Source organism: Notamacropus eugenii, chromosome 4, assembly GCF_028372415.1.
Source record: "Notamacropus eugenii isolate mMacEug1 chromosome 4, mMacEug1.pri_v2, whole genome shotgun sequence".
NCBI classification, from domain to species: Eukaryota; Metazoa; Chordata; class Mammalia; order Diprotodontia; family Macropodidae; genus Notamacropus; species Notamacropus eugenii.
Genome location: NC_092875.1, coordinates 198,153,367 through 198,172,325, shown reverse-complemented (window position 1 = coordinate 198,172,325; position 18,959 = coordinate 198,153,367). Strand labels below are relative to the sequence as shown.

Here is an 18,959-nt window from a genome sequence, read left to right as displayed (position 1 = left end):
TAAGCTTTAGGATTACTCCCTACTAAGTCTGATATGAAAAAAAAAGTTTTCGGAATCTAACTTAAGTAATTCCTGTGATCTAAAATGTAGCATAGTATTCTGTCACATTCATATACCACAACTTATTCAGCCATTCCCCAATTGATGGGCATGCCTGCAATTTACAGCGTTTTGCCACCATAAAGAGAGCTGCCATAAATATTTTAGAACATATAGGTTCTTTCCTTTCTCCCTAATCATCTTTGAAAATAGACCAAGTACTGGTATTGCTGGGTCAAAGGGTATAGACAGTTTAATAACTCTCTGGGCGTAATTCCAGATTACAAAAAAAGAAAAACCTTTTTGTTTTTGGTATATGATTGTGATGGATTACTACTGTGCTATAGGAAATGATGAGCTCAGTGATCTTAGAAAAACATGGATAGACTTGCACGAAATAATGAAGAGTGAAATGAGCAGAATGAAGAGATCATTGTCTACAGTGACAACAATATTGTTTTAAGAATGACTTTGAGTGAATAAGTCATGTAAATACTCAGATTAGCTATAAAGGATACTATCTGCCTCCAGAGAAAGAGTTGATAAATAGAAGTATGTATGAAATAATTTTGTACATGTGCATACACACATACACACACATATGCCTATTTGTGTCTAATGGTAGAAAGGAAAAAAGGAAATTTACATGATAACTTTATTATAGATTTAAAAGGAATTGCAACTTGTATATAATAGATTTGTAGTTTCATGTACAATCATCCTTTTTATCATTCTGTGTTATGAAAATACTTGTTTTATTCCAAAAATTATACATACATCGATACATATGTGTGTGTGTGTGTATGTATATATATATATATATATATATATATATATATATATATATATATATATATATATGAGAAAAAAGTGTAGCATAGTGAAGCAACATGGTTTAGCAGATAGAGAGTTGATCTCAAAGTCAGGAAGCCTTGAGCTCAAGTCACACTTCTTGACACATGCTGTCTGTGTGACATTAGGTATCAACTTCCATTGGTAGGTGAAGTTTTCTTATGGGGGTCCCTCATATCAGCGAAATCACTGCTCCAGTCCTCTAGTTTATCCAGTAAACTAAAAACCTAGCTTTGTAGTTGTTACTACAAAATTTGTTGATTTCATCAATGACTCTTAAATTGGGATTTAGGGGCATTGAATTATTTTTTGTTATGTTATTCTAGGAAACTTATTGTAACAGCTTATTCCACTCAACAACTAGTGCAGAAAAAATTCATTAAAAAAACAAGCAAAAGAGAAAATAGCCCTTGAATTCTAGTGTTGCACTGGGAAAATTTTAGTTGTAGAACTTCCCAAATGTTTCTTTTACTAAAATGTACTCCATCAAATATTTTGGTTGGATTATATCTAACCAACTTTTATTAATTTAAACAGAAAATCAAAGCACATTTTCCATAGATTCTGATCTGCTTCTTAGGTATGTACCTGTCAAAGACCTATTGGGAATCTACCAGCAGCTCTATGGCAAGGAAGTCATAACAAAAAGTGCAATAATTGACTGTTCGTATCTTCAGTTCCTAGAATTGTAAGTTTGATGCAGAGAGTTCTTTCTTAAAACTTAAAGAAAAAAATAGCACCTGGTTTTCTTGCAGATTTGCTACAATAATATTTACAAAACTTTGATGGATCTGTGACCTCATATATTTGGGTTCTCCTTCCAGTGACGCCTATCACAATCCATCCATGTCTGTCTCTCTCTCTAGCCTGTGTCTTCCTGTAAAACCCTCACGGGGGCAGGGGCTCCACCTAGTAGGTTATGATAATATACTTCCTTGAAAACATTTCTAATTATCTTATTATCTCATTATCTCATTATCTTGGTAACATTGGTAACACTAGCTGTTTGGATTTGCATAGACAGGGTGTGCTACAGCTTGTTCAAACCAGCTTGTAAGAGCTTAATGTTAAATTTTCAGTGTAAGCATTTATACACTAGAAATAGGCGAACACTACCAACCAGTGCTTCATTTATAGTTTTATTGATTGTTTAGACTTTAAAAAGTGGTGGAGAAAATATTAATAATGTAGATTAAATTTAAAATATACTGTAGGTACATCCCCCCTCATCATCTAAGAGTTGGTTGTTAAATATTTATCAGCACACTACAGTTTTTAATCTTTTAGAATGGATACATTTTAGTGGGGCTTTATTTTCATCATTTGGTTTATATCTTTGTAGGAAACACAATTTTCATTTCATTATAACTTATGTTACAGGTATGGTGAGAGGTTGGTTCTTTCCAAGGTAATTTTCTTTATAAATATATTACCCTTTCTTAAGAGTCTGATGGATGCCAGACCAGTACCTAATTTTTTTCTTTTTTTGCCTGCTTTTTATATAGCTTTACCCAAATTTTGCAAAAAAGTCCCCATTTTTGGTGGAACAGTTCCAAGATTATTTTCTTGGTGGACTGGATGACATGGCATTCTGGACCACCAATATGTTTCATCTAACAAGCTACATGTTACATAATGGGACCAGGTGAGGTATTATTTTGGTTCTTGTGCTTTGTGTTGTCCAGATCATTTTTTCCTCTCTCGGAATTTCAGCTAACCTCAGGAATAAAAAAAAATTACATAATATGGTATAGCCATAATCTAATCTGTCAGAAGGAGGGTGGTAAGTGTGAGCATTGGTTAAAAGAAGTGGGTGTCTCTGACCTGGAAAAGAGAAGACTAAGGGGTACATAGTTATCATCTTCAAGTATTTGAAAACTTATTGTACGAAAGAAGAATTAGATTTAATTTGCTTAGCTTTAGCAGGTAGAACCAAAACCAGCGGATGAACATTATGGGTAAGAAAACTTTGTGGTGTCATAGAAAAAATGCTAGACTTGGAGTCAGGAAGACCTGAGTCCAAATTTTGCCCTCAAGTACATATTAGCTGTGTGACCCTTAACCTCTCTCAGCCTGTTTCCTTATCTGTGAAATGAGAATAGTAACAACACTTACTTCAAAAGGTTGTGGTGAGAATCAAATGAGATAATATTTATATGTGATTATACGTATAAATATATAATGTCTGGGTTTGTGTATACATATATATATATATATGTAAGTACTTTGCAAACTTTAAGTGCTACATCAACATTAGTGGTTATTATAAGGACATAAAATGCAATGTAGGACTTACTGGAGGACTGCAAAGTGGAACTTTTTAACCGTTAAAAATGTCCCCAAATGCAGTAGACTATCTTGAGACGAAGTAGAGTCCCTCTTGTTAAGGCTGAGTGCTCTCTGTTCTGGTCAAGATTAGTCAGACATGTATCGATGTTGCAGGGCCAGTGTTCTTAACTGTTATGTGATGGACCATATTTTTAAGTGCACTGAAGGTTTTTCCCTCCCAGATTGACTTTTTAGTGAAGGCAAATTAGGCCATCTTTTGCCTCATTTCTTACCTAACCTTTAATTATTGAATGGGTGTTGCCTGAGACAAACTGAGATCTGGGAAAGATCTTAGTTTAAAAGGCCATGGGCTCCTACTGAATTCAGGACCATCACCAGTCGCCTTGACTTATGTCTTGCTGCTGGACTCAGATGACTCTGAAGGAGAGAGTGGGGCTGATGACTTTGTCCTTGAATTCTGCCCTTGGTTTTTTCTTCTGACCTGTTCAGTTTGCTTAAACGTATTCAACAGATGAGAAAATCAAATTAACTCTGATTTTATTTTGTACTTGATTCTACTCTGTATCACTTGTAAAATTGCCCAAACCATGCTTCTTTGTCTCTGAGTTCCGTTCAGAAGTTCAGCCTTGCTCTCTGAGCTGAGTTGTCCCATAGATCACCTTAAATCAAAGAAATATATTGTCTCTGCATATCTTACTGCCCATGTACAGTTAAGGGAGATCTGCTATCTTGCTGACAAGCCTTGCAAGATCAGGTGGACACCAGAAAATTTGTTATCTCTGCCATAGTTCAAAGCAATGGCATTTACTGAAATGGCACAGCATGAGCAGTAGTAGCAAAACATTCCTCCCATAAAACCAGGAGTGCACTTTTTCACCAATACATAACAGGAATAGTGGAAAGAATGGACACACATATAGAGCCTATGCTTTGGAAAGTACTGATCTAAATCTTTGAAGAGAATTTGAAGTACTTAATGTAAATAATTGAAAGTGAAATATGTTTCAGAAGATAATAGGAAAAAACTTTACCTCCTTTTGCATATTTCTACAGTAACTGTACCCTACCTGAGAATCCTCTGTTCATAGTATGTGGTCCCAAACATAATGGCAGCCTTCGGTAAGTGGAATCCTGATGTTTTCATTTAACAGCCCTTGTGATCACTCATAGGATCAGAGATTTAGAGCTTGAAGAGTCTCTGATGCTCAGAAACAGATATCCTATTTGCAATTTGTGGATCTTGCAATGGAAAATGTTTACCAACTAATTCTTACTGAATGTATTTTTCTATTGTATTCTAAGGAATATCGTGCCAGAGGCAATTTTGATCACTATGGTCCCTGAAATTATATGCCATCTATGGGATAGCATTGTGTCCCACAGAATTGTAATTTAAATACCCATCATGACAACCCTTAACAGGGGGAGTCTGAAATTCAGTTTTAGCCTTTTAGGATGTGTCAGAGACATCCAGAATTTAGTCAATGGTGTTTTTGAAGCTTTGACGCAATTCTTTTCATTTGAGGGTCTGGATTATCATAGCATTATAGACATAGAACTGGAAGGAAACTCAGAGGGTATCTTGTTCAGTCTCCTTTTTTTTTATGGAGTAGGAAACTGAGGCCCACGGAGGTTAAGTGACCTGTCCAAAATCACAGAGATATTAAGCTTATGGCCTCTGACTTCAAAGACTTTCCACTGAAGTGTGGAGTAAAGAACAAATAAAGATAGGAGACAGGAGGACTTGACAGGAGGAATTAAAAGAGAAATTGAGTATTGATTAAAGGAAGAACAGTTTAAAGATCATATTGTTCATTCTAATCTAGTCCTCTTATGCGAGCAATAAAGTGAAAGACAAATTTCCTTCTTTCTCATTGACTTGCTTAATCCCAAGATGGTAAGAGCATTGTGTTTCCTAGCAAGGACTATGGTAATTGTTAACCTTCACATTTCCTAGTTGACATCAACATATCTGTTACTTTTTTTCTCTCCCCCTTTTCAAGGGAGAATCTTTTACCTTCTTAGTTGATAACAAATGATGATAATAGAGAATCCCTATCTCTGATTTCTTGCAATTTAGAATTATGGGTTGGGATAAATATTTGAATTCAAAAATGTTTAACTTTTTTCTTAAAAATGAGAACTTGTCAAGTCTGCAAGGTATAATATAGTATGTATGATGGAAATTTACATTTCAACCTTTTTTTGGTCCTATACAGACAAATCTTTAACTTTTAATGATCCAGAAGGAGCTCTAGTTTTATTAATCATTGAACACTTAGGATTCTGATACTCTGGAAAATATATTGAAAGTAGGAGCTTTTTGTGTTATCAGGAGGCCTTAGAAGTATCATGGTACAGAAAAATGGGAAAGAAAATCAGGAATTTTTTCCCAATCCAGCAGCCAACTTGCTGTGTTGTCATGGGCAAATTATTTCTTTAGGCTCTAGTTACTTCATGTACAAAATTTGGTTATATTCATTCAGTTATACCCAACTCTTTGTTGACCATACTGTCCATAAAGGTTTGTGGTTTTTTTTGTTTTTTTGGTTTTTTTTGGTAAAGGCACTGGAGTAGCATTAGGCAAACAGGTTAAGGTTCTTGCTCAAGGATATACAACTAGTAAGATTTTAACTCAGCTTTTCTTGACTTCAGGCTCAGTGCTCTATTCACTGCACCATATAGCTGTTCCATGTACAAAATAGGAGATGTTGAATAGAAGACTTCTAAGGGTCCCTTCTAATGCTAAATTTTATAATTCCTTTTGTGGAGATCTTGGAGTTCAAATCTTACTTATCTATAAGACCTTGGGCAGGTCATGTCATCTTCCAAGGCCACACTTCTCTCAAATGTAAAGGAAAGGAGTGGGACTGGATGGTCTTTGAGATCCCTTTTACACCCAAATTCATAATGCTATGATCCTGTAAACTCAGAGGAATGACTGGCAGACCCATTCTCTTACTTCCTTCAAGCTCTACAGTCTTGTAATACATGAATATCTCATTATGTGTTCTTTAGCCCACTTATTCAAGATATTTTATTTCTTAATCAGTTAATGGTTTCTGAGACTTATCATTTGTAACTGATTCTTCTTGACAGAATAAAGCTGCCGAAAAATAAATGTCATGCAACTTTAAATGTATCCTTAGCGGAAAATGCTAAAGGAAATATCAGTTACACAGAAAGAGGCGTCTTCTTCAGTGTGGATTCGTGGGCTCAAGTAAGAATTTCTCTCGAAATAAATTGAAACTTTATAACCATGGCTTGTTACTTATGGATTGAAGACCCCTACTGAAGCACAAGAGTTATTATTGCAAGAGGTCTACACATCCCTGTACCCACCATGCCTTATCATTTTGATTTTATTTGAATGCATATGCGTAGGTATGGTATATATGTTTGTGTATGTGTATATGTGTATATATATATATATATATTATATATAATACTTTTTATGTTGATGCTGTTGGTTATTAATAAAATACAAGTTTTTATTTTGTTACAAACTTATATTTTATTCATTGTGATTTCATTAATTAATTGTAATTACAAACTTATATTTTATTAATAACCAACAGCATCTACATGCATTTGAATTTGAGTTTATAGAATTTCAGTTATTTTCTCAGTTAATGGATACTAATAGTAAAGGTGCTCATAGTCAAAAATGGCCCTAAAGGATGAACCTGGGACTCCTGGAGGTCCAGGATAGGCAGAAGCAGCCCTGGTTGGTTTCATCTAGCTCTAGTTTAGTCTCCATACAATACCAGTCACTAGTACTTATTGAGGGCTCATTGTGTGCCCTGTCTTAAGGGGAATGATAAGGAGATAAAAAGGAAATAGAAAATATAGTTCCTAATTTCAGACAGCTTACAAAATATGGTCCACCCTAAAATGAAGTCTTTTTCACCTGCTCTGTGAAACTTTTCTTGATTCCTTCCCAATTCTAAGCTGAAAATATTCTTTGTTTCCTCAAATCTTCCTAAAGATCTTTACTTACCATCACACTCTCTTCTTTGTCCGTGTCATACCCTGTACCTTGCACTATAATTACCCATGAACATATTTATACCCTGAGAAAAATGTAAGCTTGAGACATGCAGACACTATATTATCTTTTATTTTTATATTCCCAATACCTGACACTTCACATAAATATGTTTGCTGTTCTGCTCACAAGGACAGCAGCATTTATGTAGTGGAGAACACTTTCTTTTGGGTATATCCAGACCAGAGCGGTCTTGGGGACTTTGTAGTAATAGAGGACTTACAAAATAATTTTTTCACTAAAAGTGCAAAATATTATACTCTTTAAAAGATGAAGTCCTTGAGGCTGAGAAGTAGAATGTATTTGCCATAGTCTTACACCTTTAAGTGCTGTAATTGGGACATGAACCTAAGACCCTCCTAACTCCAGTTACAGACTTGGGGTCAGTTTAGAGCTAACTAGTAGTATTTATGGAGTATGTGCTCTATGTGTGCATATGCCCTATCAATCAGTTAGTTATAAAGTGCTTAGTATAAATCAGGTGAAGAGCCAGGGATGCAATGAAAGGGAAAAAACAGACTCCACCCTCAAGAAGTGTGCATTCTAATGGGGGAGAAAGCTTGTAAATTGTTAAGTACATTCAAGTTATATATAGAGTGATGGAAAGTGATCTGAAAGTGGAGGGCATCAGCAATGGGAATGACTGGGGAAAGGCCTCTTATACAAGGTGGGATTTGAGCTGTCTTGAAGAAAGCCATTAAAAACTGCGAAGCAGAGGCGAGGGGGGTAGAGCATTTTAGGGATGGGGAAATGAGGGTGTGAGAAGCCAGTGCAAAGGCATGGGGATAGAAGAAGATGGACTGTCATGTTTGAGGAGCAATGGCTAGGCCAGTAAAGCTGGATTGTAGAGTGCACAGAGGGGACTAAGGTAAAGTATTACCTTACCTTCCCATGTAATATGGGAAAGGTAGTATGACAAGAGAATTTCTAGTTCAGGCTTCCTGTTGCCACTTGCTAAGATAAGGGAAAGACTGTGATCAGAAGAGAACACTGCCCCAGTCTACTTTGAGTTTCCAAACAGTTCCTGGAAACTAGAAGGCCATACCTACTTCAGAATCAAGGATGGGAGATAAGCCACAGCTCTGGTTTGGACCAACTGGCAGATGTCCTTATCTTCCTCCTTCTGTTTCTAGATCTTCCTTATTTTCCCCTCCTGCTTTCTGCGAAATTCCATTTTTTCTTTTCTGCTCATGTATACACAATCTATGTAAGGTACTGAAGCTGATTATTTGGGCTTATTGACTCTCGTATACATTTGAACCTGTACTGTGAGCAAAATAAAACTGCATCTCACTATTTCAGCATCATTGATTTGGTGATTAACAGCAGTATCTAATCAATGGACGCTCAGATAATATTTAGTCTCCAATATGAAACCAAGTTATAAAGAACTTTAAATGACAAAGAGGAGTTTATATTTGATCCTAGAGATAATGGGAAGCCAGCTGAGGTCATTGATCAGGGTGAGTGACATAGCCAGATCTATCCTTTAAAGAAATCACCTTGACAGCTGAGTGGGGGATGGATTGAGGTGGGAACAGATTTGAGGCAGGGAGTCCAGGCTACAGGTGATGAGAGCCTAAACTAGGGTTATGACAATGAATGAAAGAAGAGGATATGTATGTGTGTGTGTGTGTGTGTGTGTGTGTGTATGTGTGTGTGTATGTATGTATGTATATATATATATATATACACATACACATATACATATGTATATATACACACACATATACATATATATGAATATATGTGTATATATAAGAGAAATGTTGTGTAGGTTAAAATGATGAGATTTGGCAGTAGATTGGATACATGTGTTGAGTAAGAGTAAGAGAGCGAGTATGACACTGAAGTGTCAGGCCTAGGTGACTGGAAAAGTGGTGGTACCTTTGACAGTATTAGGGAAATTTGGAAAGGTGGAGGATTTGGGGCTGAAGATAATGAATTCTGTTTTCAACATGTTGAATTTCAGAAGCCTTCGGGACCTTCAGTTAGAATTATCAAAGTGGCAGGTGGAGATTTGTGACTTGCTCAGCAGAGAAATAAGGACTGTACATATGTAGAACTGGGAATTATCTGTCCTGAGGGACAGAACAGTGGGGAAATAAAAACCAAGTGAAAACAATAGTCCCTTCTTTCAGTTACTTTTAAAAAATGCTCCCCCTGTGGCTTAGGTTTGTTACATGACTGATGGAAAACCTGGAACCTGTTTCTGATCCCTAATGGTTTAGTAGAAGGAGGCACAAAAATGGATTTTGCTTTCTGTTATGATTCTGCACAAGTTATTTAACTTCTCAGACTCCATTCCCTTATCTGTAAAATGAAGGGGATGGATTAGATGAAGTGTAAGGCCTCTCCCATCTCTGCCTGTGTGTCCTTATGATCTATACATATATTGCCAAGCATTCTGTGTTAGCTTGCCAGAATCTCCTTGTTGCTGGAATCATGAAGATGGAGCAAATGTACTTCAGTCAGAGGTCATAGATCTCTGACATCACTGAACATACACCACTCCTTGTAGTTGGTGAATCTATTATCTTGTGTTGATGTTTTTCATAGTACCAGTTCAATAGTTTTAAAATATATGTATATGTGTATATATATGTCACAAGGCTGAATGATCCATAGAAAATCCATTCCAGGAGAACTTGGGTTATATATCTCTTTGTGTGTTCAGGACGTATTTGAACATGTTCACTGGAACTTTTTGTTTAGTTTCATTTTGAAAGAAAATAACAAAATCATCTATGATTCAGTTCTGTGTTCTGTGAAAAAAATGTTAATTTTATTGGGAGTTTAGAACATAAGTCATTCATTCTGATCTAGGCTACAGGATTTGGTTCAATTCAGGTCCCTTCTGACTTTTTTTTTTACTTGGTATACATGTCTATGACTGTCTCTTCTGCATATTTGCATGTAGCAGCCCAACTTGTATTCATCTTTATTCAGTGAATATAGTTGATCATGCACACAAAAGTATCTGTAAAACCTCTTTCCTTCATAAAGGTCAGTGATTTTGGCAGATATACATTTATATATCTGGATTTACATATAGTGTACTGAAAAGAGCACTAGACTTCAAGTCAGGAGTCTTGGGTTTGAATCCTGGTTTACTTGTTATGTGACCTTTATCAGATCACTTCCCTTCTCTAAGACTCAGTTATTACTCCCTTGTTCCCCTTAATTAGTCTTCAAAGGCTTCCTATTGATGAATCGATATCCTTGTCTGACCTACCGCACATGGTTGTTTGAGGAGGATACTTTGTCAAATCTAAAGTATTCTAGAAATGTGAGCTGCTGTGATTGTGGGGATTTACATGTGTCTGTAATCATGGTTAATATTTTTTTTCCTTTTAGGATTCAGTCTCCTTTATCTACCTGACTTTCACCAAGAAGATAAGGAATGTGTTTGCAGGTGGACAGCCACACCAACATAACTATGTCACCAATCCCATAGCATCTTACTTTCTGTCATTTCCCTATGTGAAGCTTGGATGGTAGGTTGGACTTATTTTGTATGGAATTATTTTAGTTTCATTAACTCTTTATTTGGTTCTGAAAATTTTTAAAAAATTACACCTGCTTTCAAAGTATAATTTTTGGTTCAGTTTATCATGGACTAAATATGTTTATTTAGTTAATCCCTGGCTCCACGTGGCCAAATCGCCTCTCATTTTTAGTGGTCTTGTTCCCCAGAAGTCAGGTATTAGTCAGAGTAGCTTAAATGCTCCCTGTTGCTATGTTGAAACTTTTTGAAAAGTGAAAAATTCTTTAGTAAAGCAAGTCATTTGCACATAATTATACCTCACTTTCCCTCTTCCTTTCTTTTTTTTTAAAGTAAATCTCCCAAATAATAGTTTATAATTTAAATTTGGGGCTCAAGTTTTGGATTCTTTAATCAGTGGAGCCTGCTTATAATGCTGTTTTCAGTGTCCATGGGACACCTTTTTAGGTGAGATTCACAGCTTTATGCTAAGACCTTCAGAAAATTCACTGATTAATGCCCTTGAATGGAGTTTAGTAGACTGTAACCTTTATATTCAGCTCTCTTACCTTTTTTTTATTTTTTAAAGTTTTATTGAAGTCTTCTGCTTTTATATCATATTTGTTTTTTAATCTGCCTCTCTCCCTTCTTCTACCCAGTGAGCCTTCACTTGTAATAAGTGTTAAAAACCAAACCATTCAGAAAAACCAACATGTGCCACAGTATATCCATACTCCCTTACCCCTTCAGCAAAAAGGTGGAAGGTTGGGAAATACTTTCCAAAGAGTTTCTCATCAAACTATTCTACAAAAAACGAACTTTTTTAAAAATTCATTTTGTTTTTATTTTTCAACATTCATTTCCACAAGATTTTGAGTTTCATATTTTCTCCCCATCTCCCCTCTCCCCCACCCCAAGACACCATACATTCTGATTACCCCTTTTCCCAATCTGCCCTCCTTTCTATCACACCCCTCCTTTTCCTTATACCCATCTCCTCTATTTTCTTGTAGCTTTTTATACCCCATTACCTGTATATCTTATTTCCTAGCTGCATGTAAAAACAATTTTTAACATTAGTTTTTAAAACTTTGAGTTCCAACTTCTCTCTCTTCCTCCCTCCCCACCCATCCCTACTGAGAAAGCAAGGAATTCAGTATAGATTATACATGTGTAGTTATGCAGAAGACTTCCATAAAAGTCCTGTTGTGAAAGACTAACTATATTTCTCTCCCCTCTATCCTGCCCCCCCTTTATTCTGTTCTCTCTTTTGACCTTGTCCCTTCCCAAAAGTATTTACTTCTAATTACCCCCTCCTCCCGTTTGCCCTCCCTTCTGTCATCCCCCCCACACCCCACTTATCCCCTTCTCCCCTACTTTCCTGTAGTGTAAGATAAATTTTCATACCAAATTGAGTGTGCATGTTATTCCTTCCTTAAGCCAAATGTGATGAGAATAAGCTTCACTTTTTCTGTCTCACCTCCCCCCTTTCTCCTCCATTGAAAAAGCTTTTTCTTGCCTCTTTTATGAGAGATAATTTGCCCCATTCCATTCACTCCCTCATTCTGTGGGTTCTGCAGCTCCAGAATTTGTTTAGAGCCATTTTTTATAGGTATTTGGCTGGGCTTGGTGGGAGTGCTCTAGAAACTCCATGCTGTTACTCTGCCATCTTGGCTGTGCCCCCCCACCAAAAGAATTTTAAAACAGAAGCTGTCACTTTATCAATTTTGTTGTTTTCCAGTCATTCAGTTGTGTCTGACTCTTCCTGACTCATTTTGAGGTTTTCTTGGCAAAGATACTGGTCTTTTCCCTCTCCAGCCCATTTTACAGATGAGGAAACTGAGGCAAACAGGGTTAAGTGTCTTGTCCAGGGTCACACAGCTTGTAAGTTGTCTGAGGCATGATTTAAACTCAAGTAAATGAGTCTTCTGGACTCCAGGCCTGGCACTCTATGTAGGGGTCATCTAGCTGCTCCTTATCAATGGCAACAACTTGTCCCCAAACTGGATTAGTCATTTTTGCCTCTCTGGGCTTCAGACTCTTCATCTATGAAATGAAGAGGCTGAACTAGACACAATCAAGGAATCTTAGAGATGAAAGGGAATCTAAGAATCATCCAAATCCCAACTCTATTTGAAATACAAATCTTCTCTGAAACACCTCAAACGTGTGGTAATCCATATCTACGTGCTTGCTGTGATAGGGCAGCCCATTTTATTTTCAGACAGATTTTAGTTATTAGCATGTTCTTCCTTATTTAGATCCAAATCTACTTCTATGTAGATAGAAAATTTGTCTTTAATCCTAGTCCAGGGACCAAACAAAATAAATCTAATCCTTCTTCTATTTGATAGCCCTTCAGTTTTTTTGAAACACACATTAAGCATCCTGAGCTAAGCATCCTAATTCCTTAAACTAATCCTCAAAAGACATATTTTTTGAATCTCTCAGCTTCCTAGGTACCCTCTTTTGCACATATTCCGACTTGTCTACATCCTGCCTAAAGTACAGCTCCCATCACTGAGCACAGTGCTTCAGATATAGCCTAACCAGGGTGAGGAAAAGTTGGACTTTTACTTCCTTCCTGTGCAGCTTAAACTCACCTTTTGGTGGCCATCACATCACCCTCTTGACTCATGTTGATCTTGTAGTCCTACAAAACTCCCCAATTTTTTTTCATTGGAACTGTTATCTAGTAATGTCGCTCCTACCTTACACTTATATGTGTGTGTGTGTGTGTGTGTGTGTGTGTGTGTGTGTGTGTGTGTGTGTGTGTGTGTGTGTGTGTGTGTGTGTATATATGGATTTTTAAAAAACTCAAGTACAGAACTTTACATTTATTCATAGTAAACTTCCTGCCTTAACCACTCCCCAGTTATGTGACAGTGGGAAAATCATTTAACCTGTCAGTCTCAGGTTCCTCATCTTTTATAAAACAAGGGGTCATAATAGCACCTATTTCACAGGTTGCTATGAGGAACAGATGAGATAACAATGTTAGGGTCTTTACAAATCTTAAAGTGTGTTATAATGCTATTATTATTATTTCTGTCAGTCTACCCCTTTGAGATATTTTTTTGGGATCTTTTTATTTCTTTGAAGCATGATACTATTTTTAGAGGATTAATAATGAGCTGCCAAAGTCCTTTGGCTTTAGGCTATTAATTCATTCAATTATAACACAGTTAAGACAGGAATCAAAATTTGTCTTCACTGTTCACTGCACATGTAAAATGAGCTGTCTGATTCAAGGAAGATCATTCCAGATAAGAATTCCTGATTGTGTTGGCAGCCACAGAAAGAGGCAGGCTTCAGTCTGAGGAACTCTTCCTGTGTATCAGGTCTGAGGTACATGAGGATGTCAGCATCCATCCGTCAATGCTCCCAGTTATCTTGAGCAGTGTTGTTTTGTTTTTTTAAGCAAATAAGGTTAGATTTTTTGCCTGATCTCTATCCACCCCAGGCCTGTGATTCAGACGTTATGGGGCTATTACTCAGAACTTGGAGGTTGTTTCTTTGTGAAGAGGTTGCTTGTTTGTGGCTTTTTGGTGTTTTGATTTTACCTGTTCCCTGAAGGTCCAATGTGATATGTGTTAGCTTAGCACAGTACCTGGAACATAGTAGATGCTTAATAAATGTTTATTGACTGAGTGATTGATTGTATGTCTGGTGGGAGGGGAGAGAGGAGGTCTGAGAACTTAAAAAAATTTGAAATGTATATGTATAGATGTTATAATTGTATTTCTCTATACTTGGTTGTCTTCGTAATGCTGTGTATTCAATTTTATGCATTTAAAAATATCATCCAATGAAAGGATCTGTAGATTTTGCTAGACTGCTAAAGGGATCCATCTGTGACACAAAAAAGGTTAAGGATCCTTGTTTTAGAGTGAGCAGGACTTAGGTCATAATTGTTGATAAGTATTTTAAAGCTCTCCAAACTAGCTACCATGATAGTTGATACTAAATTGCTTTAAGCGACACCATATTTTCCCCTTGACCCTCCTTCCCCCCTCATCTTCTCACAACCTGGGATCTCATTGTTGTAAGGAGCTCTTGGCATGGAAACTCCCTTCCCTGATGCTGGATTATCTAGACAAATTATCTGTAATTTATAGTCTTTGAGATTTTTCTGAGGCACCGAAAAGTTTTAAGTTTCTCCTGGTGTCAAGACAGCTAATATGTACCAAAGACGGTATATGAACCTAGGACTTCCAGACTCAAAGGCTATGCCTTTAAACACTAAGCTTTGCTAAGTAAGGAGACTTCGAAGAAGTCTGCAAGAGGAAAGAAACAAGGAAGAAAGTGTTTTGCCCAAATCAATATTTCCTGTGGTATAACTGATTATCTCTTCGGATGTACAGGTCAATGATTTCAGCTGACCTCAACCAGGATGGCCATGAGGATCTGGTGGTAGGAGCACCAGGGTATAGCAGATCAGGCCATGTTCAGGTGGGACGAGTGTATCTCCTCTACAGCAGTGATATAGGTTTGCCTCCTGTAGACTTGGATTTGGACAAAGAAGCACATCTAATTCTAGAGGGCTTTCAGGTGTGGTTCTAATTCAATATTATTTCTTTAAAAACATGTTGCATGTGCTTTATCGCTAACAAATCATAGCCTAAGGCCTATGATCATATTAGCATATTTAGTTTTGGTGAACTTCTCAGGATTCTTTAAATGTCTTAATTGTTTAAGCAGAGCATGGTATATATTTAATGAAAAAATTACCCTATGTTTTAAGAGGTAAAAGCAAAAAAAAAAAATTTTTTTTTAAATGTCTTCACTGAAGAACTAAAATGGAGACTAACTGTGCCAGAAGCCTACCTCCAAGTCTTAATTCTTGTCAAGGCCTTAGCTCGTGTAAGGCAACTAGAGCTTGTCCTCACTGTAATGAAGTTTAGAGGGTGCAGGAGGTAGAAACAAGGGGCTGAATACCTAGTTAGCAAGAGTATTGGCTTAAAATAGGAAATTTAAAAGATGATGTGCTCTTCTCCTCTCCTTTCTTGTACATGGCCATGCTCTTATCTCGGTCAATGATTCTCAGAGTATTATCCAACACAACCTTAGGTACCCAAGACCCTTTTAGGTAGTCTGCAGAAGGTCAAAAACTGCTTTTATAATAAAACCAAAATGTTTTGATCTCTAATATAGTAAATATTCATAGACATAATCTATACAAACACAATCTCTTTGGAGAGAGTTTCTGAATTAACTTTTAAGAATATAAAGGAATCCTCCATCCAAAAAGTTTGAGAACCATTGCTTTTGGCTCTACTCTGTTCCCTATTCCAGCAGCAGTCTCCCTAGTATTGACTTCCAAATGTCCTGGGGTCACTCCAACTTAACTGAATTCATCTTTAAAAGTTGACTTAAAAGGGCAACTTGTTTTCTGTGTGTTCTGGACACATCTCATGGTATTTGCCATTGGGCCTCAGACTTGCTGGTTAGGTCTCTAGTCCTTACAGCTGCAATAAGAAAGGACAGGGTTAATTTATTTGCAGACAAATGCAGAGTATTAATTGACTTATACAAGGTCACTTAAGGCAACCTGTTAGTTAATGACATTTGTGGAGTTTTCTCTGTTGAACAACAATTATAAAAGTATGTTGTGATATGAAAAATTGTATTGAGTCAGGTAAGTTCTTGCCTTGGTTCTGCCATTAACTCCATAATGGTATCAGGCAAACCACTTACCTTTTTGTGCCTCTGTATTCATCTGTAAAGTGGGAATAACACTAATGCTTGACCTACACACTTCATGGAGTTGTTACGAGAATGAAAAGAAAGAATAGACAAGTGTGAAGTTTGCAAAGTTAAATGACAAGACTCCATTCTTATGCAGGACAGAAATTTTACCAATTTCTGTGTTTTGAGTAGAACATGAACACCATGCTGTAAACACCACATCATAGTAGTATCATGGGAGTTGGAAGAGACTGTAGAGGTCATCTAGTTTAACTTCCTAATTTTACAGATGAGGAAACTGAGGCCCAGACAAGAAATTAATTTGCCCAAGTTCATAATACAAATGACTGAGCTAGAATTTACTCCCAGGTTTTCTCACTGTAAGCCCAGTGCTTTTTTACCCTTTTTTTATAACCTCTCTCTTCCCCCAAGCATGAAGAAGTTTCCAAATAATTCCACCCACTCCTGTTTGCTGCTTATTACTCACTTTCTCCAGAAACCTCTCAATCTGTCACAGTGTTTTACAAAATAGAATCATTCACTTTGGGAATAGGAATAATTGCTTACCCCAGAGGTTGAGTAACTCTACAGAAGCAGCACTTTAATGGAACAGTGGTTGTTATTGTTGTTTTAAAATTTTTATTAAATTATGTTCTTGAAGACCAGCATGGTCTAGTGGAAAGATCACTGAACTGGGTGGTAAGTTCTTTCAGCGTTGCCATTAATTATCTCTGCAACCCTCTGAGCTTCTGTGTCCTCATCTGTAAAATTCACAGGATCATAGGTCTAGAAAGGACCTCAAAGGCCATCGTTTTACAGGTGAGCAAAGTGAGACGCAGGGGAGGTTATGTATGTGTGTCAGAGGTGGGATTTGGACACAGGTCTTCTGACTTACAATGCTCTTTCAACTGTACCATGATACCTAGATGATCTCTAAGCTCCATTTTAACAGGTGATGATTCCAAGATTAGAATTCATATACCTCTGAGGAAGTTTAGTTAACTTTCAAAAGAGTCTGAAAAGGCCCGATTGATGATATAATTCACATAAGGCTTCTGGCGACATGTAGAAAAGTTATATAGGATGAGAAGATATTCTTATGATTGGAGGTTGGAGGGAGCGTTGATTCACTGAAATATTGAGGACTAGGAGGGAAGCAAGTTTGTTGAGCTCTGAACTTTAGTCACCTCTCTGTCTTTGGCTTGCTTTGTGTCTTCCAATAGTTCAGGAAAGTTCTCTTGTTTATCAGGTTCCCACCTACAGAAATGGTGGAAGGGCAAAAAATGCAAGGTTATATGAAGGCTACCTAATAAGTAATACTGAAATATTACAGAAGTAAGGGGGTTATGCTGTAGACAATGTCATCCTATAGACAGTGCAGAGCAATGTGGTGTAGTGGAAAGGAGGTCAGGCTTGGTATAGGAAGCCCCAGGCTTAAATCCCAGTCACTAACCTTGGCTTTCATTACTTTGAGATTCGGTGTCTTCATTTGTAAAATGAGTTAATTGATATCAGGGGTTGGCACACTACTGACTGAGTGCCAAATCCAGCCCACAGCCTGATTTTTTAATAGTCTTCACTTTTTAGCATATAATGAAACTTTATTTTAAATTGTAAATACCATTCTTGACTGTGATTAATAGGTGGTAGTTGAAGTCCCGTGGGCTATGTCATTTGCCAACCCCTGGAGTAGATGATCTCAAGGGTTGATTTCATCTCTAAATTCTATGCCTAGAATTTGTTATTAAACAGTTTTTAATGCCTATACCCTTTGACCCAGCAATATCACTGCTAGATCTGTTTACAAAGATGATTGGGGAGAAAGGAAAAGAACCTATTTGTTCTAAAATATTTATAGCAGCTCACTTTGTGGTGGCAAAGAACTGGAAATTGCAGGGATACCTATCAATTAGGGAATGACTGAATAAATTGTGGTATGTGGTTGTGATGGAAGACTATGCCATAAGAAATGATGAGTTTAGTGATCTTAGAAAAACATGGAAGGACTTGCATGAAATACTGAAGAGTGAAATGAGCAGAGCCAAGAGTACATTGTATACAGTAACTAATATTGTTTTAAGAATGACTTTGAGCAAATAAATCATTTTGACTATTTATAAATACCAAATTAACTATAAAGGACATATGAAGAAAGACACTATCTGCATTCAGAAAAAGAACTGATAAACACAAGTGTATATAGAATAATTTTGCATGCATACATATGTATATATATATATGTGTGTATGTATGTGTGTATATATGTATATCTATACCTATTTGTGTCTAATGGTAGCCATCTCTAAGGAGGGAAGAAAAAAAAGAAATTTACATGATAACTTTATTATATATTTAAGAGGAATAGCAAATTTTATATAATAGATTTGCAGATTCATGTACAATCACCTTTTTTATTATACTGTTCATGGAAATGCTTGTTTTATTCCATAAATTAAAAAATTAAAATTTAAAAATTCTATTTACATTGATATCACTGAGGTCCAGGTTTAATCATCTCTGAGTCTATGACTTGAGGCCAAAAGTAAATGAAAGAACATT

The 18,959-nt window shown here is 36.6% G+C and overlaps 1 protein-coding gene across 3 annotated transcripts in view; it reads left to right on the top strand.

The window, feature by feature from the left end:
* Nucleotides 1–18,959, top strand: part of GPLD1 (glycosylphosphatidylinositol specific phospholipase D1) — a 70,820-nt gene that overhangs the window by 31,919 nt on the left and 19,942 nt on the right. For all 3 annotated transcript variants that reach the window (XM_072603963.1, XM_072603961.1, XM_072603962.1), the window contains 7 exons: nt 1,472–1,579; nt 2,272–2,299; nt 2,397–2,536; nt 4,234–4,299; nt 6,280–6,400; nt 10,586–10,725; nt 15,077–15,263. In XM_072603963.1, the coding sequence (XP_072460064.1) occupies nt 1,472–1,579; nt 2,272–2,299; nt 2,397–2,536; nt 4,234–4,299; nt 6,280–6,400; nt 10,586–10,725; nt 15,077–15,263 (790 nt within the window). The remainder of the gene's footprint in view (nt 1–1,471; nt 1,580–2,271; nt 2,300–2,396; nt 2,537–4,233; nt 4,300–6,279; nt 6,401–10,585; nt 10,726–15,076; nt 15,264–18,959) is intronic.